Consider the following 26,682-nt stretch of genomic DNA (forward strand, 5'->3'; position numbering starts at 1 on the left):
CACAAGAGAGGCATCTTGTGTTAATGCTGTTGTCCAGGAGCTTAAGTGAAATGGGCCACATTTCTTTTTGTGTGGAAACCCAGAGTTACAACGTCATTGGCATTTCAACACAGCATTTTTATTGCTTTTGAAGGTTTCCCTAGAGCAGACATCATTCTATTGCACAGATGTGTCATTTTGGCATTCATTATAGAAAGTTGCAGTTAAAAACGCTTTCTCCAAAATAAAAAGACAAATGAAATACCCAGCATATACAGTTGAAAGCAAAGGAGGGCAGGCTTTAGAGGGATGGGGTCCATTGCTTTTGCTGTGCATCATCCTTGATTAGCAGTTACATTTTGGTAGTACTTCTTACCCCCAATTTCTAGAAATCCTTTTGAAATCCAGATCAGTGGGGCCCCATCTGTCAGGAAGATCAAATCCCAACCCTTCAGGAGCCTGAGCAAGAAGACTGAACCCTACTGGCTTAATTAGGATAGCTGCAGAGAGCTGGAAGCTGACACAAAACTAGTTGGAGCAGCCCTGTTTGTCTTAAAGCAAGGCGGGTGGAGTTCCAAATGCTGGAGAGGGGCATACAGTGGGTTCCCCCATTCTACAAGCTTAGTAAACCCAGGAGACAGGCACCCACTGTGGAGAACTGCACGCTTGGTCAAAGGCTTCTTGTAATTTCTTAAGGGTTTCATCAACACCATTATTGACCAGTGAGAGGTCAAAGTAGTGAGCGTACTGGCTGCGGATGGCCTCAGAGTCCTTCTGCAGCTGCTGCAGGGCTTCTGTCTGCAAAGAAGAAAGCCACAGATGAAGCAAGCTGCACCACCCCCAGCCCAGAGAGGCCAGTGACAGATTTTAAACAGCAATTGTTAGCGTTGCTCAGCTGTGCATCATACTTGACAAGTCAAATTCAGAAGACACTGTGAAAGAATGTTAATGTAAGGCATGAAGAGGCAATCTCAAAAGACCATGGCAATTCTCAGAGGATCTCAAGCTAACCCTGACTAATTAGAGTCCTCTGGAGGACCAATAGCTATGCAGAGACAGCATGGACTTCACCAGCATCTCCCACTTAATGCCCTTTGAACATGGAAGAGCCATTTCAACAACCACCAGAGCTGCAATCCTAAAACAAAGATAAAGGTGATTTTGTTGTTTTGTTTTGAGACAGTCTTGCTCTGTGGCCCAGGCTGGAGTGCAGTGGCACAATCTCAGCTCACTGCAACCTCCGCCTCCCGGGTTCAAGCAATTCTCGTGTCTCAGTCTCCCGAGTAGCTGAGATTACAGGCATGCGCCACCACATCTGGCTAATTTTTGTATTTTTAGTAGAGACAGGGTTTTGCCATGTTGGCCAGGCTGGTCTCGAACTTTAGACCTCAGGTGATCCGCCCGCCTCGGCCTCTGAAAGTGCTGGGATGACAGGTGTGAGCCACTGCACCCAGTCAGATAAAGGTGATTTCTAATCCCAGATCACACCTGTCATCCCAGCACTTTGGAAGGCCAAGGCAGGACGATTGCTTGAGCACAGGAGTTCAAGACCAGCCTGGCAACACAGTGAGACCCCATTTCTACAAAAAACAAAATTTAAAAACGTGTGTGTATATATATCTCAGGACTCTGTCTTTGACCTAAAACCAAGCAGCCATGAAAGACAAATCATGTAACTACATAAAAGTAAAAATATCTGCATAGCAAAAAGACACGCCAAATTGGAAAAAAAAAATTGCAGCTGATATTACAAAGGGCTAATTACCCTAATATAGACTTCCTATAAATCAAAGGTCAATAACTCAGCAGAAAAATGAGCTAAGGACATGACCAGATAATTCTCAGAAAAGGCAATGCAAATTGCTCTTCATATGAAAAAGTACCTGATCATCTCTTTTAGTAAAAAAAAAAAAAAAAAAAAAAGACATACTATTTTTCCCTCCAGTAGACTGGCAAAAAAAGAAAACTCTGACAACATGCTACAGGCAAAGAGAAACAAGCACTCTCACAGGTGGCTGGAGGGACTATAAATCCTAAAGGAGCGCAATTTGGCAGTCCCTGTCCAAATTCTAAGTGTGTGTGCTCTTGGACCCAGTGATCCTACTTGGGGTTTTTCCTACAGATATATTTGCACACATATGCTATATGCACAGAGCTATTGATTGCAGTAGAAGACCATGCAGCTATAGAGAAAAAGAGTTCCTCACACCCTGGTAGGGAAAGGTGTCCATTGTTCAATGCAAAAGCACAGTGCAGTAAAATGCATGGGTAGGGCTGGGCAGAGGAGCAGCGTAGGCTTTTTGATACATTCCTGGCCTCTCTGTCTTTCCCCACAGCCACACTGCACCCCAGGGCGGGTTCAGTGCCACCTCTGCCCATCACAGCTTTCCCTGCCAGAGCCTGCATCCCACCAGTATCAGGATCTGTTCAACTGTCCATCTCTGCCCCTGGAACTGTGTGCCTCCGGGACAATGACTGGGTCTGGTTTGTTTTGTCCCTGTTACCTAGCATGGGCACTGGCCTAGCTAGTGGCTTAAGAGCTCGAATGAATGTGCATGCCGTTTGGCTTCTTGGCCCTGGAGGAAGAAGCCCAGCTGGAGCTGTGACCTCCAGCCAGCACTCTGGCCAATGACCTGGACTGAGGTCCTAGTCTGGGCAGGACCGGAGAAAGTGAACTCCTACCCATCCCGCACAACCTCTCCTCACCTGAGTGCCCTGGTCAGTAGGTGCAATGAACACAATGAAAGGTGAAAGTTCTGCTGTCCGAACAATTTTCAGGGTCTAGAAAAAAAAAAGAAGGGGGGGAAGGAAGAAAAGGAAAGTGAAAAAAAAAAACAAAAAACTACATAGCTGTCATAATGGATTCCTTCTAATAAGCAGCTTTGAGTTTTACCCCAATACTACTTTCCATCGTTCCCAGTCTTACTGTTCTTGTTCCAGGCTGACCCCATTAAAAGTGCTGAAGCAATCCTGAGCCCCCAGAAGATTCCCAAGGAGCACTGTCTTTTTCAGCACTCTCTTCGCCATCCCTCGTGTGGCTGAGCCCATCTGTCCCTGCCCTTCCATGCCTACCCACCTGGGGCTCAATGTCAAGGATGGCAATCTTGTCCTGCTTATGAATCTGGTGCACTGTTTCAAATTTGGTGCCAAACATGTTGCCTTGGTAGCTGCCAAACTCCAAGAACTCATTGGCAGAGATGTTCCTCGTCATCTCCTCTGTTGAGATAAAGTGGTACTCCTTCCCATCTTCCTCACTCTTCCTTGGCGGCCGTGTTGTATCTGTGTACAAGAACCCAAATCCCCGACAAACTCCAGGTCCTCACCCTTTCATGAAGGCTTGGACCATGGTGTCTGTATTGAAACCCTAGCTGCCTTTGGTACATTGACTTTAATACAGGGGTTCCTCCCATGGGCTCCTGAAGAGCTGATGCTAGAAAGTGATGCACACCAGGAAATCCCTCCATCTGCCCAGGACACATTTAATTTTTAAGGGGCAAAGCCTAACATAGAAAATTCCTGTTATCATTTTCCCTAAATGAAGTTACATCTCTCAAACTACCAAATCTAGGAATATTGAAACTTAGAAATGAAGATAGCGGAAAATATTTTAAAAACAGATCTACAGACTATGGTCAGGATTTCTTGGAAATATATTTAAGGTTTCCTTTTCATGACTTGAAGAGTACTTTGGTTTAGTTTCAGCTCATGTTGTTAAAAGTTGGACTGTTTTCTATTACTCATATAAATTGTCTAATCAGTAAAATATGCTCCAGATATTGTAGCTTGAAACACAATCCTCCCAGCCTCCCCTCTTTCCATCTTCCATTGACTGCCTCCTTTGCCTTCCGGATCACACTTGTCTCTCAACTGGCCCCTTCCCCTCAATCTACAACCACGTGTGATTCTCTTGAAGGAGGAGCCTGTACTGGTTATTTCTGCTTCCCCACTCACTCCTGGAGCCATCTGCTTTCTGCTCCTAATGCGACACTGGAATAACTCTATGTCCCTCCAGCAAGGAGACAACTCTCAATGATCCATGTGTAAAAAAGCAAAAGCAAAATGAAGAAAGAATAAAAAAATACTAATATGAGGTTTAGAATCTATTTTGATTAGCAGTACAGTAATTCCTCACTTAATATTATTATCAGTAGGTTCTTAGAAAATGTGACTTTAAGTGAAATCACATGCAGCTGGTCCTTGACTAACATGGTTTAGTTCAACTTCATTTCATTGTATTGTTGATGAGTAAAAAAACTGGTTCTTGTTATATGTCATTTCACTTAAAGTCACAGTCTTCGAAGAGCCTACTGACAATATTAAGTGAGGAATGACTGTATTTCTTTCTGGGAACATACACAACTATACCATGCAGCATCACTTCTGGGAATGGAAGTTATCAAATTCTCCACCTGATCACTGGCGCTACTGTTCTCCATATCTAGGACTGCTGTTGAGATAGTTTGGGCCTTTCCTAGGCACTGCTTTGATTTAGAAGACATTCCATGAAAATGAGAGGCAGCCTGAACATCAAGAGTGGGATAGCTAAGGAAATCCACCAAGTACATCCACTTGGTGGACTATAAAACCGTTCTCAAAGAGAATTAGGCAAATTGCAGAGGAACATGAGAAAATGTTTAAAAAGTAAAATGACAAAGTTATATGTATAAACTTTAATACTTAGTAATTTTTAAGGCAGTATAAAAATGTTTACTATAGCTTCTGTTATGTAGACAAACAGCACGAATAACAATAAGAAAACAGTTATTCTGTTAGGTGGAGGAATTGTGGGCACAAATTTTTATCTTTCCATATTTTGTTTAGTTTTAATAATCATTTAAAATAAAATAATTAAAAAAATAATAAAATAACACTATGGTATTTCAGATGGCGAGTGGTACTGTGATAAAATGTGCTACTGATGCCCCGTCCTTCAGCCTGTCACCTCCCCTCCAAGGTGCCTAAGAGCTACTTACATGGGACAGGGTACACAAACTTCTCCGGGTTCTGGCTGAGCAGGGCATTCTTAATGTGGCTGCGACCCACCCCACTGGCTCCTGTGTAGAGAGAGAAGAACATCTTTTGGGGAGGGGAGAGAGGAGCGAGGATAAGATATGGATTTTCCTCTCTTGGCACTCAAAACTGCCAACAGGTGAACATGAGTTGGGGTTGCATCTAGGCTGGGGTCCTTTTTTTCCATTTCGGGGAGAAGGCTCTTTCTGAGGACTAAGGGTTGGGGCTCAGAATGTAACTGTCACTTCTGCAGAGAAGCCAGCTGACATATGAGGTTTTCTGTTTATTTTCTAAAATTTCTTCAAAATTAATGGAACTGAATTTAAGCCAGTGTTTTTACCAGAAATTTTACCAAAACCTTAATGTAGACCCTCTAACCAACTAAAGTTTCAACTCTAAAGACAGGAAGGTGAGCAGCCCGCCAGAGGCAAAGCCTACATACCTGGGTTTGAAGCAAGGACTTATTCTGTTTCAGGTCAGAGTCACTGCTTGGGGGAAGGGAGCTTTAAAAAGCGTATCACTGCCAGCAGACAGCATGAAACCTAACCAAAAATAATTCGGTGCTAAATAGTAGAGAAACTTGTAAGGTTTAGTTTCACTTGTGAGGTGGACTCAGATGGGGTGCACGTGAGGATTCAGAAAATTCCTTACACCTGCTCTATATGGAGAACCCAAGAGACCTGACTTCTTTTCTTCCTCACTGCCTTTTTTGGGGGTGGGCACGTGATGCAGGCAGGAAAATAAAGACAGAAATGTGCAAATGGGGCAATGAGAAGATACCGATCAGCACCAGGGTCTTCCTCTTGAATGCAGGGAGCCGAACGACTTCCTCGTAGGAAACAACATCCAACTGATCAAAAACTAGAGACAAAGAAAACCAAGCAGTGTTCATTTCCAGAGCTGGGGAGAACAGTGGTCCACACTCTGAAGTGGGAAACCCTCGCGACATCTCAACGAGCAGGGAGGAAGTGACTAGAGATGAGACCAGGGAGGTTGGTGTGGAGGAAGGACTTTGGACTGTATTTTTAGTGTGGTGAGGGAATTTTGAGCAAGGGAGTTTATCTAACTTTTGGACCCTCTCTTCCTCCTTGCTCTATCTCTCTGAGCCAACTTTTCTTGTCTCCTGTCCTCATTTCTTCTCCATAGTTTCAGTATCAGATGTTCCCTTGGCACTTAGAGCTGAAGAATGCCAATGCTATCTCTGTTCTGCCTGAACGTCCCTTATCTTAGAAGATGGTGGTGCTATTGACCCAGCTGCTCAAGATAGAGACCTGGTGTCATCCTGACTCTCCACCCCCTTACCTGCCCACAACCCAAGACTGCCACGATCATTCCCTGGCTGGTGGTGTGCATGTGACATCTCAGAAAGAGAAATGCAGATGGAAAGCTGACCGTGTGAATTCTCTGCTCAAAACCCTTCACTAGCTCCACAGTCTATAGTGCAAAATTTAAAACGCTAGTGAGGGTGCACGAAGCTCCCTATGACCTGGCCCTGGCCTCTCCCTCTGGTCTGTGTTCTTGCCTCACTTCCCCTCTCCCACCACATCTACTTCTGTGTGAGGGGTGGGGTGATGAGCAGGGGTGGGGTGATGAGCAGGTGTGGGCTGACCACTAGTCCTCCTTTACATCCACTGGCCTGACTGCGGCAAGCTTGTAAAGATGGATTCAATAAAAAGAAACCAGAAGAAATGACATGCTTTCTGTAGAATGCGCCTTCCGCTGCACACTGCACCACCTCCCCTTTTCTGCTGGTTACAGAGACTGGGAAACACATGAATGCTGCCAGGAGCCTGGGGCAAGAAGGCTCAGAAAGCTTACTCGAGCTGTGCTTAGCCAGATATTTGTCTTTGTACTTCTTCTTCTTCCCAAAGGGACTGCAGCTCGGGGCTTCGCTAGGAGCTGACTGAGCCACACTTGCCACTCGCCTAGTAGGAAAAGACAATCAAGGGGTCAGCTTTCCTCTCCCTCCCCTCATACCCCCCTCAGCCACTCATTCTCTAATGGCACCCCCTTCACCCTCTGAGTGTCCATTACAGTGGGAGATAATGTGTGCAAAGCACCCCATACACTGTTTGGTGCATCTTGCACTGTGCCCTGCCCTCAGTCAGGGACCTGGCTCCTTGAGTCTGTGTCATCTAGTACCTGTCAGCACATTCTGGACACAACCCACAAACAACTCTCTTTCTTTGGTCTAGACCATAAAGGTCTCAAACCTTTATGACCCTACCTCACTCTAAGAAATACACTGTACATTGCAAGCCATTATTGCACATACATCTATAAACAAAACACATACACACACCCCACATATATATCTAAAACAACTGCTTCACAAAACAATAACTTGTATTACTACATGTAATATATTCTAATATTTCTATTCAGTGTCAACCCCACAATGGTTGTAATCTTTACACTGGGGTAATTTTGCACAGGCAGAGGGAGGCTCAGTGTTGGATGTCTTATCAGTTGGAACTGTTTTGTGAATTTTTCTGCCATTCCTATGATGTAACCAGGACTAAGTGAGCAATCTGACTCAGGGACAGGAATTATTTCTTCTATGTACCAGGAATGTGCCTAAAGGACATATACTTAAATGCGACTGTTTTCTGCAGGACTACAAGGAAATCCCAGAAACAGCATGGCTGGTAGAAGCGCACTAGCTTGGGAAACAGGAGACCAGGGAAGGCTCAGTCCCAGCACTGTCACGTGCTTGGTAACTATGGGGAAAACGTTTAAGGAAGCAAGAGGCCCACATAGGAATGAAGAGCTATTTGGGCTCCCTTGCCTGTAGTTGCCTCTCAGTCCAGCTTATCAACGCATGGTTAACCCTCCCCCACCCATTATGCCAGGAAATCTAGGAGGTCTCCTTGGTTGAGAAACAGAAACTACAAACAAAATGACAGATTTTCTGAAGCTAAGTTATTTGTGGCAGGCTCACCATTCCTGCAGCTCAGGGGAAGGGATCAATCCTGCTGACTCCTTGGAGGAGCCTTCCACTCGTCCCTGCCACCAATTGCTGTCATCCTTGTTGATAATCTGGATAATGTCCCCAGTAGCAAACTTCAGTCCCGCCTCCTTGCAAGGGATCAGATTGTCCTTTTTGGGATCATAGTCAAACTGTGCTCTCATGAACATCTAAAAAGAAGGCAAAAGGAACTGCAGGCAGCAGCTTCAAAAGAAACACCAGCATCAGAGCATGTCCTGCTGTAGACAAATGGGGTCAGGATGGAATGAACAACAGGGAGGTAAGAATGGTGGGGGAGCACCCAAGAAAGAGAAATTGAAATGCTGAAGTGATCGTATTTGCGGAGGGGTCAGAACGAATCCGTTTAACAAGAAGGCATGAGAAGCCGGGCGCAGTGGCTCACGCCTGTAATCCCAACACTTTGGGAGGCCGAGGCGGGTGGAACACATGAGGCTAGGAGTTGGAGACTACCCTGGCTAACATGGTGAAACCCCGTCTCTACTAAAAATACAAAAATTAGCCGGGCGTGGTGGCGTTCACCTGTAGTCCCGGCTACTTGGGAGGCTGAGGTGGGAGAATCGCTTGAACCTGGGAGGCGGAGATTGCAGTGAGCCGAGATTGTGCCACTGCACTCCAGCCTGGGCGACAGAGTGAGACTCTGTCTCAAAAAAAAAAAGAAGGCATGAGATGTCTTTCCACGTCAACGTGTCTGCAGTTATCGCTGGATCTGGGTCGTCTGTCTCAGTACAGGGCAGCTACTCTTTGAGATGTATGTTTCCTTGAACAACTGTTTTCACAATTGAAAATATGGACACTCATATATCTATCAAAGAACTTGAATTTATTATTGAAAATTCTCTTCTCCTGCTCCCAAACACACACACACACACACATACACACCCCTACCTCATTACTTCATTGACAAATTTTCCAAGCATCATTTGAAGAAAGAAGGCTAATCTCACAAGAAAACAGATTATAGAAAATGATGGCACTTCCCAACTCATTATAAGCATGATACCCAAATCTGACAAGAATCTTATAATTTCTCTCTGCAACAGAGATGTAAAAACCCCAAACAAAATATTAGCAAGTCAAATTTAGTTATGTATAAAAAGTATAATAAATCACAACCAAACAGGATCTAGTTCAGCAATATAAGAAGGTTTACTACCTGAAGGGCAATAAATTCACCACATTAACATAAAAATGGAAAAATATCATATGATCCCCTCAATAGATGCAGAAAAAGCCTGTGATAACATTCAAAACCCATTCAAGATTAAAATTCTTAGCAAACTTGGAATAGAAGGGAGGTTCTTTACTGCGAGAAAGAACACCTACAAAAACCCTACATCCAACGTCATACTTCTCAGTGAAAGATTAAAAGCTTTTCCCCCCCTTTTTTTAAAGGACATGGGTCTTGCTATGTTACCCAGGTTGGTCTCGAACTCCTGGGCTCAAGCAATCCACCCGCCTCAGCCCCCCAAAGTGCTAGGATTACAGGCGTGCGCCACCACACCTGGCCAGCTTTCCCTTTAAGATGGAAAAATAAACAAAGATGTCTGCTATCATCACTTCCACTGGGATACTGTGAAGATGCCTCTTTTATCCAAATTGATATGTAGGTTTGACACAGGCATAAACAAACAGTCCAAAGGAAAAGAATAAAAAGTTCCAAAATAGACCTGTAAATATTACCCATGACAAAAGTGACAGTGTACAGTAAATGATACTGGTTCAATTGGTATCCATATGGAAAAACTGGAATCTTGACCTCTTACCTTACAATGTATATAACAATCAATCCCAGATGGGTTGTGGATCCAAATGTGAAAAATCAAACAAGTAAGCATTTAGAAGAAAACATAGGAGAATATCTTCTTGACCTTGTGGTAAGTAAAAACTTTTAAAACAAGACATAAAAAGTGCTAATCAGAAAAAAGTGGTAGATTGGATTTCATTAAAATTAAGAGTTTCTAGTCATTAACAGGAACCATGAAGAAGAGAACATACTTGGGATGCATATGACAAAGGACTCTTATCCAGAATATATGAGGAACTGCTACAAATCAGTAAGAAAAGCCTTGAATTGGTATCTTACAAAAGAGGATATCCAAGTGGAAAAAAATCATATAAAAAGGAATTTACCCTCATTAGTCATTAGAGAATTTTTAGAATCACAATGTGACACCACCATCAGGATGGCCAAAGGGCGACAAAAAACCAAACAAATCAGACAATGCTAAGTATTGGTGAGAATATAGAACAACCAGAACTCTCATACTGTGCAGCTGGGGATGTAACATGGTTCAGCTACTTTGGAATACTATTTGGCAATATCACCTAAAGATGAAGACACATATATCCTACAACCTGGCAATTCTACTCTCAAAAGAAAGGCATAGATGTATGCACAAAACACATGCACAAAAATCATATGACTTTTCTCCATTTTTCTGTTAACGTGGTGAATTTATTGCCCTTCAGGCAGTAAATCTTCTCGTATTGCTGAATTAGATCCTGTTTGGTTAATGGCAGCACTATGTAAGACCACAAAGCTGACAGAATAGATTAAATTGTAGCATGTTCATACAATGAATGAATGAGAATGAAGCAATATAGATGATTCCCATAAACATAATACTGAGTGAATAAAATAAGACACCAAAGAATTCATACTGTATAATTCAATGTTAATACATTTCAAAAAGGGGCAAAACTCATTCCTGCTGTTAGAAGTCAGGGTTATGGTGGGCCTTGAGGAAACACGCATGGTGAGGGGACGGCGGTCTTAGGCATGGGTGTACTCAGTTTGTGAAAATTCATCCAGTTTTATACTTGTGATTTGTGCCCTTTGTTGAATATATTCCCATATATGCCAAAACTTCAATTTAAAAGTTTACTTAAGAAAATTATACCACCACAGTACAAGTAACCTGCAATAGAAACTTCAGATTTATTCTTTTAAATATCTCCTTCTTCCACATTGACTTGCCATGGCCCTGTCCAATCTATTCCTCTACTGGCTGATGAGCTATGTGCGAACTGGGAACCATTTCTCTTTATATCACCTCCATGTGCTAGCACAGTACTTTGTACATGGTAGACCCTCAATAAATTGTGAATAAATGCTCAACACATTCTATCTATCTTTTCTTTCTTTCTTTACTTTGCCACTATCAATCACGGGGCTTTATTATTGCTCTTTTAAAAATCATTTGCCAATTTGCTTGGTGAAAACTGGTATCTCATGTATATTTTAATTTGCATTTCTTTGATGACGGGTAAGATAAAATATTTTTTCATATGTTCAATGCTCATTTGTAGTTTTCCTCCTGTGAATGATCTCTTCATTCCCTTTACCCATTTTCCTCTTGGAGTTGTATTGATTCCACCTGTAGAATACAATTACCCTCTCCCTTCCTACCTGACCGCTAGCAGCAAAGGCTCATTCAGTAGTCGTCACTACTGTCGTCACTATGTTCTCCATTGAGGAAAGGGGAATGAGCTCCTGTATTTTATACCAGGCACGGAATAATGGGACCCTGAGCCAAGCAGCTACACACTTGTGAGATACTTAGAACTTAAAGTTAGACTCACATCCCTTATAATCAAATTTCAAAGAATACAAGACAACATGGCCCGACTCCTGCCATCATGACAACAGAGAAAATGGTGCCACCCACCTGTAGTGCAGGAAGACGGCTTTGCTGGTTGGGAATTACTTTTAATGAGATCATTCCTTTGGTTTCTTTCTATTAAAAAAATGGACATAAAATTGTACAGAAAACTAAGTTGAATGATGTGATCAAACTTTGATCATTCATTCAAAGTTCCAGGTTTTTTTCCCCAGCAACCATCTTTACATTTTGAGATTTTGTAGGACAATTCCCCCTTTAATACAAAAGTGTCCTGTGCCCCATAAATCTGCATAACAATATGAAGACATGCAAAGAGTAACAAAGAAAAGCTAACGAAAGACTTTTCCGAGCTGGGCAAGGTGGCTCACGCCTGTTGTAATCCCAGCTCTTTGGGAGGCTGAGGTGGGCGCATCGTCTGAGGTCAGGAGTTCAAGACTAGCCTGGCCAACATGGTGAAACCCCGTCTCTACTAAAAGTACAAAAATTAGCCAGGCGTGATGGTGGGTACCTGTAATCCCAGCTACTCGGGAGGTTGAGGCAGGAGAATCGCTTGAACCCAGGAGGCGGAGGTTGCAGTGAGCCGAGATCACGCCATTGTACTGCAGCCTGGGTGACAGAGTGAAACTCCATCTCAAAAAAAAAAAAAAAAAAGACTTTTCCTCCCCACTCTTTACCCCGAAAAATCCTGAAGAAGTTCCTAAAAATGAACTATGGCGCATATATATCCATGCCTTTCCCCATACCAATAAAAGCATTACAAATATTTACATACATTATACATACATGTGTATTGTTTGTTTTTAACAAAAATGGGATTCTACTATATATGTTATAACTTGCTTTACTTCATTTGGCATTACTTCATGGAACACCAGATTGATGCTCCGGGTTATTTGCCCTGCTTTAGAATTTTACTAAATAAAGGCAGAAAATTATCATTTCTTACACAGAATAAAGACTAGCAGTGAAAAGAGCCCCCTCAAGAAGGTATAAATACTTTGACAGAGAGATGAGGTCACTGATACCAATGTGGATCAACACTTATGGAGATAATGGAAGGTCTTCATCTAGCATAGAAAATACCCACCATCGCCTTCTGCAGCTGATCCACTGAATGATTTGTCACATTTGTGCCATTGATTTCTAGGATCTCATCCCCCACGTGAAGGGAGCCTGCCATGAAATGAAAAATCAATCCACAAAAGAACAAAAGTTCAAACAGGAGCTGTCAATGTAACTCAAGATACCATAGAAGAGAAACCAGGATTTACAGCATGTTATGAAACAGATTATGTCAAATACTCAGGATTGAAAACATTTGACTTGACAGTTTAAGATGGTCTCATCCTCCTTGGCCTCAGTAGTCCAACAGCACAATAAAACACCTTGTCCTCAAATTCCTGGAACTAGAGTGGCTACTGACTCCAGACTATGACACAGATGTATAGACTAAAAAGAATAACAAAGCAAGGCAAAGAACTCAGTACTCCTCTTTCACCAGCAAGCTCCATGTTTCTTTGTTGTTTAGCTCAAACCCCAAAATGCTACCAAGTGGTATTGCTGTCCTTTCCAAGTCTAATGCAATGGGTGACATGTGGCAATTGCTCAAATATTAACTTACTAGAAAAATATTGGTATAAATAGGTGTGAAAGAAGGCTCAGATAGGGAGATGGTGGCACTGGGCAAGTCACATAGAGATCTTATCATGTACTGATTCTACAGAGCCAGTTATTAAGCCACAAAAAGTCTCTTGACACACTCACAAAAATGCTACCAGTTTGGAGGATTATAAGCTTCATGCCCCACACCACTGAACAGGGAGTAAATTATTAATCCCTGAATCAAACCCCACCCAGAACTCCCACAGAGTACCTTGTCTATGGATCATGCCACCATGAAGAATTCTGGCCACCGTACATGACTGTTTTTCATTCAGCTTCAGAGTGATTCCCTGAAATAAAGGCAACGGCACGATAAGCTTTATTTTAAGCTCTTTCTGAGGTTATTTTAGAAAGAACTTATGGCAATTTCTCAGGAAAATATTTTCCATTTATACCCAGAATAGTCCTCAACTAGAACAGGCATGAAGCCTGCTTTGAGGAGGAATTTGAGATAAGAATGAAAAGACAATTTTGGGGTTGGCCAATTCCCTAACTCCATGAGCAGCCTCTTGCATTGACTCTTCTGGCCCAGTGACTCATGGGGCAGAGAGTAACTGGTGGGCGACAATATGACGAGGGATTACCATGGGCTCTTCTGTGACCTTCTCAAACTGTATGAGTCGCACTTTCCGCACCTCCTGTCCCTTGACCTGGGCAGGGCTACCTGGGGCAGGAGACCCGTTGGTGTACATGTCCTCGGTCACAGTATTCAATGGATGCGATACAGCCTGTCAAGTCAAAACAACAAAGCAATGTATGAAATCAGGAGCAAGGCCCACAGCCAGTCCACAATCTGCAATTCTAACATTCAAGAGGCTCTGAAAACTTATTTCATAAGTTTGGCCTCATTCTTATTTGAATTGACATGAAGCTGTTTGTAAGCTTTATTTCTCCAACTTAATAGACATGTTAGCCAAGTGTGGTGGTGTGCACCTGTAGTACCAGCTACAGTCCCAGGGCAACAGAGAGAGACCCTGTCTCTAAAAATAAATAAAATAGACATGTTTATCTAGGTTGCTGCAGAAATATTAATGTGCCTTGATTTACATGGTGCTTCCCTGGATCCTGCTTGGGGTATTACATAATATATAACAAAATTAGAAAGATTCTGAATCCTGCGGCTATATGGGTGTTACTATAAAATTCTTTCATCTTTTTGGCGCCATTCCAAGAGCAGCCAGTACTCTTTAAAAAATATTATAAAATTTAATTTTTGAACCATTTGAGAGTAATCTGAAGACTTTATTCTCCTTTACCCATAAATGTCTCTATATGTTAGGAACGAGCATTTTCAAAACTGAAAATTTAACATTGACACAATATTGTCATCTGCCAACCCTTTCAAGAATGTCCTTTATAGCTATATATTTCTTCCCAAGTCCAGAATCCAACCTAGGACTTTTTGGTCCCAGAATCCAATCTAAGACCAGAATCCAATCATGCATTTCACATTTCCTCACGCTTCCTTAATTTGGAAAATTTCCCCAGCCTTTCTTCTTCTTCTTTCATGACCTGTTATTTTGTAGATGTCTCTCAGTTTGGGGTTATCATCTGATGTTTTTTCAAGATTAGACTGGGATTTTGCATTTTTGGCAGGAATTCCAGGAAAGTAGTGGTGTGCCCTTTCCAGAACAACACTATTCTTAAAAGCCCAAACCTGAAAATATCCCAAAAGTCCATCAACAGTAGAATGGATAAACTGAGGCATATCCAGTGGATACCCCACATCAATGGGAATGTAGCTACACCACGACACGGCAGATCACTTGTGGATCAGTCTCACAGGTGATCACTCTCTTTTCCTTAAAATGCTCCTTCTCCATTTGCTTTGCTGGTCTTTCCTCATCTTACTGATCTGTTAATGTTGAAGAAGTCCAGGGCCTGGGGTAAGAGCAATCACAATGGGGAAAAACTATGGAAACCTCTGAAAATGATCCCTGCCCACCCCAGATAAAATATTACATCAAAAATAATATAGACACCTGGAGGAGGAGGAGGAGGAATAGGCCTGAAGTGGGCTTATGGAAGGGTCTGCTGAAAATAGGGGATAGCTGCATTCCAGTCACACCCAGAGGTGACCCTCAAAGACAGTAGGGAGGGAAGATCTTCCCAATAGGCAGAACTGTGAGGAGTGTGCCATTCACTGTGTGGGGAAGGAGAAGGGTCCCTAGATGGGAATACATGTATTCCTGAGCAGTGTCCGCTGGCCTGCCCAAGGCCTAGAAAAGGACTAGAAGATGAGAGACAAGGAAGTCTGGAGTAGAGGCTTACATCATTTCTAAGGGACTCTGATTTCTAAGTAGAAACTTTGATAAGATGGTGAGGTTTGGGCCAGGTGCAGTGGCTAACACCCATAATCCCAGCACTTTGGGAGGCCAAGGTGGGGAGATTGCTTAAGCCCAGGAGTTTGAGACCAGCCTGGGCAACATGGTGAAACTCCTGCCTCTGTAAGAAATTTTAAAATTAGCCGAGTGTGGTGGTGCAAGCCTGTGGTCCCAGCTACTCAGGAGGCTGAGGCAGGAGGATTGCTTGAGCTCAGGAGTTGGAGGCAGCAGTGAGCCACGATCACACCACTACACTCCAACCTGGGCAACAGAGGAAGACCCTGTCTCAGAAAAACAAACAAACAAACCAAAAACATGGTGAGGTTTGAAGCAGTGTTTGCTATCAGGTGACCTCAAATGAGGGAAGTACTGAGAAAGAGAAACTGCCTTGTCTAGCAACTAGAACTTCAAAAAACTCACATGACACCAAGTCATATGACATTGCTGTTATAACAAAATTGTCTAAGATAGGCTTATATTTAAAAAATTGACTTATGATATCCGGGATACACCATGTAGGTATGAAAAGGAAGTTATGAGGGTAATCTTGAAGATTTATTGTTAAGCAAAAAATAATAATAATGTGATGAAGGGTATACCAGCTTCATCATAAACAGTGAAAGAATGATTATATTCATATTTGCTTAAAAATCCATAAACCGGCCAGGTGCAGTGGCTCACACCTGTAATCCCAGCACTTTGGGAGGCTGAGGTGGGAGGATCACTTGAGGTCAGGGGTTCGAGACCAGCCTAGGCAACATAGTAAAACCTCGTCTCTACAAAAAATAAAAAAATTAGCCGGGCATGGTGGCGTGCACCTGTAATCCTAGCTACTCGGGAAGCTGAGGCGGAAGGATTGCTTGAGCCCAGGAGGTCAAGGCTGCAGTGAGCTGTGATTACGCCACTGCACTCTTGCCTGGGTGACAGAGTGAGACCCTGTCTCAAAAAAATAAAATAAATGAAAATACATAAACTATGTCTGGAAGGAGACATAAACAGTGGTTGCTTCTAGGGAGAGGAACTGGGTGGCTATAAGATGGGGTGAGAAGGAAATTGTTTTCACTGTGTGTCAAGTTATACCTTTTAAATTATGTATTATGTGCTTATGTTACTTTAATAAAAGAAATTAGTAAAAGAATTTTCCAAAGTGATTGGGACTCAGGTTCAAGTACTTGTGTGGATCTTGTCCTGCCTCAAGCTTGACCCTGTTTAAGTAAGAGTAAACGGGAGGAGGGAAATAGAAACCCACAAAAAGTCATCGGGGTGAAGGATTTCTTTCTCTCTTTTTTTTTTTCCTTTTCTTTTCTTTTTTTTTTTTTTTTTTTTTTTTGGGAAAAGAGTCTCACTCTGTCGCCCAGGCTAGAGTGCAGTGGCGTGATCTCAGCTCACTGCAACCTCCGCCTCCTGGGTTCAAGCGATTCTCCTGCCTCAGCCTCCCGAGTAGCTGGGATTACAGGCAAGCGCCACCACGCCCAGCTAATTTTTGTATTTTTAGTAGAGACGGGGTTTCACCATGTTGGCCAGGCTGGTCTCAAACTCCTGACCTCAGGTGATCTGCCTGCTTCAGCCTCACAAATCTGCTGGGATTACAGGCATGAGCCACCATGCCCGGCCAGGATTTCAACAGCTTTCTAGAAGACAGAAAGCAGATGGAGGAATGACCAAGGAGAGTTGAGACAGCTAGAGCCTAGAATGTACATACAGGAGGCACCAGCCAAGGGGATAACTGTGGCCTCTGCAGAAAACAACAGATTCAGGGCTCAGAGACCCCCAAAAGAAGTGTCTTGTGGTTCTTGTGTCATTGGCCAGAACTGTGGAACACGGCCGTCCCAGCTAAAAAAGAGGCTGGGAAGATTAGTTTAGTTGAGCATCCTGCCATCCCAAACAAGATCAGGGATATGTAAGTGAGAAGTGGGATGTTGGATCGGCAACCAGTTATAATAATATAAAAACCACTTATTGATTTTTACTTTTTAGAACTCACTTAGAAACAAATCATGAAACAAATAACAGACTGTAAATATCAGCACCATGACAATATTAAGGTACACATGTACATGATAGGAAGTTGGCAGGTAAAAAGGGGAGAAAAATCGAAAGGAAGAGGCCTGTAATCTTGTTCTGCTACAAAGTGGGGAGTCAAGAAGTAGGATCTGCATTGGTTGGACAATAAATGAAGGAATGAACGCATTATTTAAAGTTCCAAGCCAGGTGTGGTGGCATGTGCCTGTAGTCCTAGCTACTCGTGAGGCTGAGGCAGGAGGATCATTTGAGCCCAGGAGGTCAAGGCTGCAGTGAGCTGTGACAGCACCACTGTACTCTAGCCTGGGCAACAGAGCGAGACTCTATCTCTGGAAAAAGAAAAGAAAAAATCTCCAAAGCAGAAGTTGCAAACTGTTTTATTTCGACCACATGTCTCTGTTTTGTTTAGTAAAAATCAGGAGACTCCAACTTCTTTTTAAAGTATCAGAAGATCTGGCATCGCTCTCCAGGTGGCCCCAGCTCTCACATTCCCTACTGATGCCTCAGCCAGAAGCCAGTGTTGGCTACTGATCACCCTATACCTGGGGTGTTATTTTTCTTATACACAAGTGCTTTCACTCACTTGGTCCATGTAGGTTACACTAAAAGCACGTATAGATGACTTGACCTTTTAAAAATCATTTAAATGATGGAAAGGTACAGACCCATGAAAAGCTAAAATAATTTTGAAAAACAAGACAGTAGGAAGACTCAGTCTGCACAGTTTCAAAACTTACTGTAGTATAGTCTCAGTAAAGACTACGTGGTATAGACATACAGATCAATGGAACAGGATAGGGAACCCAGAAACAGACCCACAGAGATATGCCCAGTTGATTTTTAACAAAGATGCAAAAGCAACTCAATGGTGCTGCAGCAATTGGAAACTCATCACCAAAAAAGGGAAATGCTGACCTGAACCTTACCTTCTAAAATGGATATGCGCTTACACGTAAAGTGCAAAACTAGAAAATATTTTTGAAAAAAATAGAAGAAACTTGTCAGGATCTAGAGCTAGGCAAAAAGTTCCTATACATGACACCAAAAGCAGGATCCATAAAAGGAAAAACTGGTAAATTGGACCTCATCAAAATGAAAAACTCTTGTTCTTTGAAAGCCCACGTGAAGATTGTGAAAATACAAGCTACAGACTGGGAGAAACACTTACAAACCACATATCCAATAAAAGACTGGTATATAGAATATAAAAAGAGAGTGCTCAATACTCAACAGTAAAAATGAACAATCTAATTAGAAAATGGGCAAAAAACATGAATAGATATTTCACCAAAGAGGATATATAAAGATGATAAATGAGGATATAAAAAGATGTTCAACATCATTAGCCATCAGGGAGAAATGCAAATTAAAACAACGATGATATATCACTACACATCTATCAGAATAGCTGAAATAAAAAAATAGTGACAATACTCATAACTGGTGAAGCTGAGGGGAAATTGGGCATCTCATACATTGCTGGTGGGAATGTAAGTGATATGGCTTCCTTAGAAAATAGTTGAACACTTTATTAAAAAACCAAACACACAAGTACCATAAAACCCAGGGATGGCACTCCTGGATATTCACCTAGAGAAATGGAAATTTATGTTCACTCAAAAGCCTATACATGAATGCTCATAACAGCTTTATTTATTTATAACAGCCAAAATCTATAAAGAATCAAAATACAGGTGAACAGTTAAACTGTGGTACATCCATACCATGGAACACTTCTCAGCAATTAAAACAAAAAACACTATTGATACTAAACAACTTGGGATCCATCTCAAAGGCATTATCCTGACTGAAAGAAAGCTAATCTATCTCAAAACATCACATACTATATGATTCCACTTATATAACATTCCTAAAATGACAAAATCACAGAGACATTGAACAGAGTAGTGGCTGCAAGGGGTTGCGCGGATCGGGTAGGGAGGAAGACAAGTGTGACTATAAAGCGACAGCAGGAGGGAGGTCTTTGTGGGGATGGAACAGTTCTGTATCTTCATTGTGGTGGTGGCTAGAGGAATTTTATTTTATTTTATTTTATTTATTTTATTTTTTTGAGACAGACTTTCACTCTTATTGCCCAGGCTGGAGTGCAATGGCACGATCTCGGCTCACCACAACTTCCGCCTCCTGGATTCAACCGATTCTCCTGCCTCAGCCTCCCAAGTAGCTGAGATTACAGGCATGCACCACCACGCCTGGCTAATTTTGTATTTTTTGTAGATATGGGGTTTCTCCGCGTTGGTCAGGCTGGTCTTGAACTCCCAACCTCAGGTGATCCGCCCGCCTTGGCCTCCCAAAGTGCTGGGATTACAGGTGTGAGCCACCATGCCTAGCTATGTCATATTCTTCTTATCCAGCTTTATTACAGTGATTGCTTTTTACATGTCAGCCTTTAAATTAAAGACTCAGCAAAGCTTACTAGAGGCAGAACCATTCCAGCTGGAAAAGTTCAAGAGTTGCCATCCCAAAGGTTGGTCTTTCAGATGTGCTTATCTATCAAGACGTTCCTCTTTGCGGTGACTAAGAGTCACTATCAAGCTTACCCAGAAGTTGCAAATGATGACTAAGAAAAACGGAAACTTCCAACGTGGTAACTAAAGTACACACTTGCAACAATAAGTTTTCCAAAAGCAAAGCACAATTTTCTCCACCATGAACTTGTCCCTGAGCCACCCTGTCTTCATGAGACTCTCAGAAAGGGAGGGTCAGTTCTCTGTGACCTCATCTTACAGAACTCCCTCAAGTAGTCCCCATGTCTCCTCATTACTGACATATCATAGGAGAAAAGATATGCAGACATATATTGTAAGTGACATGAGTAATGCTGAACAAATAATAAAGGTCAAAGGTACTAGATTCTATTTCTCAGAGTTCACTTCACAACCTCCACATCATCCTCTCAAAGCAGCCACCATCATCTCTAGTGGATACAGGAGGCCACAGAGCTATGGCAGGCCTGCCCCTGACCAGTGACAAGGCAGGGCGGAAGTGGCTCTGTTAAGGATGACTGCTGGGATTCAGGAGGAGCCAGGGAATAAACACTCACCCAGGACTCCATGTCTGGCCTTTGTTCCGCAGCCTCTGGCCTTTAATCAGACAAAGTGCTGGAGTGGCAATGCCTGCCGCTCTGAAAGCCCCTTTGGAGGAAACATCTGCAGCAGGGTTCAAAGGGCAGAGGCAGTTGCTCAAAGGAAGTTGGAATTTGAAAAGAGATGAAAAACAAACTTGGCAGGGGGCGGGCAGTGGCGGGGGTGAATAGAGCAGGGGCAACTGAAGTTGGCTTTCTAATCCAAACAATTAGATTAAGTGACAGTGAACATAGGAAAGAACAAACATTTGCTCAGCCTACTGTTAGGCTCTTTGCCAACTGCTCCCACGTGGAGACTTAGAAAGCCAAGTCCAAGAAGGCGAGATGATGCCAGACAGCTGCCCAGCAAGCCCTGGCCCCAGGTGCCCGCAAATTCCCTCTCTTTGCATGGGCAGTATCCTATTCCACTTTGGGAAAAAACAAGAGAAACTGAGAAAGCCAACGGTATTCTGAAGTATTAGAAAGAGATTAGCACTGTTTAACCACAAATGACAGGAACTAGGGAGAGAAGAAGGCCTAAGAGCCAGGATATTCTGGCAGGTACTGTCTTAAAATCATACATTAACCAGGTGCTTTGCTTCTCAGGTACTAAATCCATCTGGGAACACATACATCAACTTAAAGGCCAAGTCTCTAGAGACCCCTTTCCAGCGAGCTTTATCTACCCATGCTCTCAGTACACATGCAAAGGCTTTTGCTTCCACTGGGGGAAAAAAACAACAGGAAACTCAAGTAGCACCGTTCCACACAGCAGAAACACAGGGCTGCAGATACCTGGTGCTGAGTCTCCACACTGCCATTAAACCAGTGCCGGAGCTGTGTGCAAATAACAATGCTCATTAAATCAAATGCTCATCCCCATTCTGTGGTCAATATTTGAAGACATGAAATGGTTCAGAAACCTGTCTAAGCTTAAAGGATGAGTAAGCCTCAGACTCCAGAAGTTAAACTATAAGCATGGACTTTGGAGTTTGTGCAGGTACAAGGAGAGAATGCAGGTGCTGTGTCCCTCATATAAAGAATATTCAGAGATGATGACAGGTGCTAAGGAGGAAAATAAAGCAGAAAAGGCCTTGCAAGGAAGATAACTTTTGAGGGAAAACCTATTATGTGTTTTGTTCATGTATATTTCTTCATATGTAAGAAAAAAAGAAAAGCAAGACTCTATGTTACGAAAGTTCCTCTTCCCCTCCTCTGACGTCACTTCCCCTACCCCAGCCAATTTTGGAAATATGGCTATTTAGTCTTGCCTTTCCACACTCCACACCCAGAGAGTTCTTTTTTAGCAACACTGAAAGGTTGGAGACAACTCACTGCTTAGGAGAAAAATCTCTGCATCAACTAATTTTGTCTCCCCTCCTGACACTGTCTCAGGACATTTTTGATTGTCACAACTTAGCGGCGAGGTATTACTTTTTACAACAGAATTATCAGACCCAAAATGTTAACAGTGCCCAGGTTGGCAAACTCCAATTTAAGGGAATTGATCTTAACCTGAAATATCTGTTCCTGGTATTCCATTATACTTCAGTGTCTTGTGTAGGGAGAACAAATGAGTTAGAAAAGAATAGAATGTTCATGATGAAACTCAAATCTACTTAGCCACAATAAAAGCAGATTCTTATCTGCAAGGTATCCTAAGCCCTTCTAGTTTTGAAAAAAAAAGTCATGAAAGGCCCAGGGCGCTGGCTCATACCTGTAATCCTAGCACTTTGGGAGGTCAAGGCAGGTGGATCACCTGAGATCAGGAGTTCGAGGCCAGCCCGGCCAACATGGCGAAAACCTGTCTCTATCAAAAACACAAAAATTAGCCAGGCGTGCTGGGAGGCGCCTGTAATCCCAGCTAGCTGGGAGACTGAGGCAGGAGAATCGCTTGAACCTAGGAGGCAGAGGTTGCAGTGAGCCAAGACCACGCCACTATACTCCAGCCTGGGCGACAGAGCAAAACTCTGTCTCAAAAAAGAAAAAAAAAAAAAAAAAAAAAGAACAGAAAAAGGTCATGAAATTCCTGGAAGTGAAGGACAGGAAAGGCAGACTGGCTGAGACCACACCACATACTGGGGAAATTGGGCAGAGGACTAAATAATTTGAAAATTACACTTTACTTTCTAGTATCAGTTCTGTGAAAAGAAAAGCCTTGCACAGAAATATTTCCTTTGCAAAGGAAACAGCAAGATCCAAGTCTGGAGCAAAAGTTCTTTCTCAGGTGAAATTATAACTAGTCAGAAGCAGAGTCAGTGATCATGCACACCATAGACTCAACCTCCTGCCATCGCAGAAGGTGCCGCACTCGGCATGCACCTTGGTGTCCGTGCACAGGCTGTTCCCTCTGCCCGGGTACCACTTGCCAGTTACAGCCTAGGTACTGCGAAATGCAAGAGCCCACTGTGCTGGGTGCCCCTCCTTGCTCCACAGCGCTCCACACCTGCCTCTGTCACATCACCACCACATTACTGTATTTGTTTCCATGTCTGCGTCCTTCCTTATTTGCCTCTTAGTTCCAGCAGCAGACCTGGAGCAGGCAACAAACAACACTGTGTCACACTCAGCGACCACTAGCGGAGAGTAATGCTGCATGTGATGGCCTAAGAACCAAGAAACAGGTTTTCTTGGTGGAAATTTGCCTGGAGCCTGACTTATCTGTTAGGTGATTTTTTTGATGTGGGATAGGCCCAAGAGAATTTTCAGGGATTCTCAACCAATTGCTTCAGGTCCTGGGGAAAGTGTTGCTTCAAACAGGCCCGAAGAGAAAAGCAGTATCAGGAATTTTACATCTACTTTTATGTGCATTAATGGATACTGCTGTGAAGAACAAGGCCAGAGAGAGCTAATAAAATTAGTTTCTCCATTAACCTGCCTAGACCACATTGAAAATAAAAAAAAATTAGTTTATCCAAAGAAGGAGATATACTTAAATAGGGGAGATAGGCTACATTCAAACCTATTGCAAAATTACCTTTAGACAATATTTTTTCAGTATTAAATGTGGATTACAATTGGAAGTGAAACTTTATGTTTTGAATCGGTAGCCTTTTTCCATAAAGTGACACCTTTAAATGAAACTTTCAGCAAAATAATTTTATAATTTCTATTGAAGCCAACAACTTCCGCACAGGTTTTCCTGCTTCAAATCTTGCCATTATAGGAAAACTTTCTGACTGCTACTACTGGGCAGGCAGCTCCTAGGGAGATACTGGGTCATTACCCTGGATGTCCCAGTGTGGCTCAAGGTCCTTGTCAAGCATTATCTCATGTAAATGTTGCCACAACCTTCCAAACTTGCCAGTTTCTCTCTTAGGAGAGAAACCTAAGGCACAGAGAGCTTAGCAGCTTGCCCAAAGCCACGCAGCAAGTGAAAGGCAGAGCTTGGTGCTGCAGCAAAGACTGGTAAGAGCCCCAAAGGGAAGGTGAACCTAAAGAAATAAGAATCTGCAGGTTTGTGGAGTCAAGCCACACTTCATCGTGTGAAGATTCTCCCTCAGATGCTCACTTTGGCACAGCTGGATACTATTTCATTCAGGGATTTAGTAAGTTTTCTTATTTGATCTTCTTGAAATCCTTTAATAAAAACCAAACAAATTAGCTAACTGGTAGACTATCTCCTATATTATAGTATAAACTCACAGCCCCACAAAACGTGCTGTTTACTCAGAGGGTGTGCCCACAACATAACACTGGTGGTGACAGGGCCTTTTTTCAAAAAGGCACAGTCTTTCAAGCATGCCCATAAGGGAACACATAGGTTTACATAAGAACCCCGACACAAAATACATCATACTGTAGGATTCTATTTATATAAAATTCCAGAAAAGGCAAATCTATAGTGATAGATCAGTGGTTGCCATCTTCCAGGTGGAGGAAGGTGACTGACTGCCAAGGGTCACAGGAGAGCTTTCTAGAACCTTGAAAATGTTTATTCTTTGTCATGATTGTGGTTGTCATGACATGACTATATACATTTGTCAAATGTCATCAAACTACACAATTAAATTTCATGAATTCTACTGTATGCTAACTGTACCTCAATAAGACTTCCAGAAATAAATAGATTTTTTAAAAATAGTTGAGGCTCAGCCAAGTGAGTACTGATTGTGGGGAAGAAAAAAATCACAAGTCCAAGTTTATGGGGAATCAGGTAACAGAACTTGTAATTTTGTCTCGTCATCTGTATAACAATAGCATGTTTCATGCCTGTATTATTTCTGCACTCATTTAAACCCAGGCTGTTGCAATCCTGATTTGAAATGACAGGCAGGTGTGAATGCCTCACTCCAGTGGCATATAAAGGGTAAGGCAATGCGGCGCAGCAGACACAAAATCTAGCCTCAGTTCTGATGCCCATTACTTGTTTCCTTGAGTTAATGCCACTTAGCCCAAAGAGTCCACAGCTCTACTGCTTGCCTTATGTTGCAGGGATCTTCAGTTTTTTCATCTGTGAAATCGGAGGGTTACTCTAAATCCCAAATGTCCGTCTCTACAGTCATTTATTAATTTAGCAAACATTTCTGAGGACCCACTTATTGGACACTTGAAGTGAGTATGACACGGCCCTGCCCTAGAAGACCTTGTAGTCTAGGAAGGAGGTTCATGCTGTGACTTCTGAGCTTCTGGACATTTTCCCCTTGGGACCTGGCCAGCATGCTGTGAGGAAGACCAAGCCACAGGGAGAGGCTGCTGGTTGATTTTCTGGCTCATGGCTCCAAACGAGTGCCAGCATCAACCTCCAGATGAGTAAGTGAGCCGTGTCCCCACCTGACAGACCCTGAGTGACGACCACCTTGCTGGGCCCAACCAAAACGAACTATGAGAGACAAGAAAATGCTCAGTGTTGTAAACCAGCGAGTTTGGGAGAGATTTGCCAGTAACAGATAAGCACAACCTACCCTTAGGGCATCTTTGAGGACAGAGGTTAATAGCTATTTACCAGCCATCCATCCCTGGAATCTGGATTCCTTGTTTTACCCGCAAATATACACTGGTCACCCTCTTTGCACCATAGCACAAGGGGACCTGCCTAAATGAAGAGGAACAGTGAGTGAGCTCTTTAGAACCAGAAGCTGGCTTTTACAATCATTTCTGCTGACCCAAACACAAGCACTTCAACAACAATCAGGCAGACCTACTCCTTGATGTGTTCCTTAAAGACTTTGTTACTCTGACTTCCGTCCACGAGGAAGTTTTCCTTGACCTTAATAAGCGCACTGTCCAGGCCGCTGCCTCTCCTGATTTCCAACTAGAAGGACTGATCGGGGCAAGGATCCACTGCACCAGCAGCCCGGTACGAACCCGGCCGCGCGCTGGCCTTGTCCTCACCCCGCCGGCTATCGCGGTCTCCGACCTATGGCCAGGACCCGCAAGGACAGGCCCCCCGGGGACAGGGCCCGGGACAGGGAAAGTCCCGAGATGAATGGCCGAGCCCCGGCCCAGCACCCTTGGGACTCGCGGGGCCCGCTCACCTCTGGCCGACTACGCTTCTGCAGCAAGTGCTCCAGGTAGAGGTCGGAGAGCGCCGTGTGCATGCTGCCCCCACTCTCGCCCTCGCTCGCCTTGAGCGTCATCTCGCAGAAGCTGGAACACTGGAACGCAAGACAGGGCAGCGCTGGGAATGAGAGGGCCCGGGGCCTGCGGAGCTGCACAGACGGCGGGAGACGCGGTGCGGCTGGGCCAGTCACCGCCCCGCAGGCGGTGCGCCGGGAGGGCGCGGACGGAGCTCCGCCCACGGTCCGCCCACTCCTGCCCTCGCTCCGCCCACGGAACTCTCCCACGCCCCGGACTCCGCGGCTCCCGGCGCTCTGAGAAGCGGCCCTTAAAGGGCCTGAGGAAGTCGCGGCTGTAGGTGGCCGCGTGAGATGAATGCCAGAAAGATAAGAACGGGGAGGGGGCCCCCAGCTTCTGGCTGGTTGAGCACACGGCCCACGCCCCGTTGGGCCTGAGCCGCCCGGGTGCCCTGGCCAAATTCGTGGGGAT

The 26,682-nt window shown here is 43.5% G+C and overlaps 1 protein-coding gene across 1 annotated transcript; it reads right to left on the reverse strand.

Moving 5' to 3' along the window:
• Positions 1-96: 96 nt before the first annotated feature.
• On the reverse strand, positions 97-26,446 carry MPP1 (MAGUK p55 scaffold protein 1). The gene is made up of 12 exons (XM_054472497.2): positions 26,172-26,446; positions 13,848-13,991; positions 13,475-13,553; positions 12,689-12,774; positions 11,647-11,715; positions 7,931-8,127; positions 6,808-6,914; positions 5,770-5,850; positions 4,953-5,033; positions 3,056-3,258; positions 2,686-2,760; positions 97-777 (listed from the first exon to the last, which is right to left on the reverse strand). The coding sequence occupies exons 1-12, from the start codon at positions 26,271-26,273 to the stop codon at positions 601-603; spliced, it is 1,401 nt and encodes a 466-aa protein (XP_054328472.1). The 5' UTR covers positions 26,274-26,446; the 3' UTR covers positions 97-600.
• Between the last annotated feature and the right edge of the window lie 236 nt (positions 26,447-26,682).

Source organism: Pongo pygmaeus, chromosome X (genome assembly GCF_028885625.2).
Source record: "Pongo pygmaeus isolate AG05252 chromosome X, NHGRI_mPonPyg2-v2.0_pri, whole genome shotgun sequence".
NCBI lineage: Eukaryota > Metazoa > Chordata > Mammalia > Primates > Hominidae > Pongo > Pongo pygmaeus.

Coding starts and splice junctions, on each gene's coding strand:
- MPP1 (XM_054472497.2), bottom strand. CDS start 26,273: ATGACGCTCAAGGCGAGCGAGGGCGAGAGTGGGGGCAGCATGCACACG. Junction 6,915..7,930: donor TCCCCTGAGCTGCAGGAATG/GTGAGCCTGCCA, acceptor TTTTCCTACTAG/GCGAGTGGCAAGTGTGGCTC. Junction 5,034..5,769: donor GAAGACCCTGGTGCTGATCG/GTATCTTCTCAT, acceptor CTCTCTACACAG/GAGCCAGTGGGGTGGGTCGC.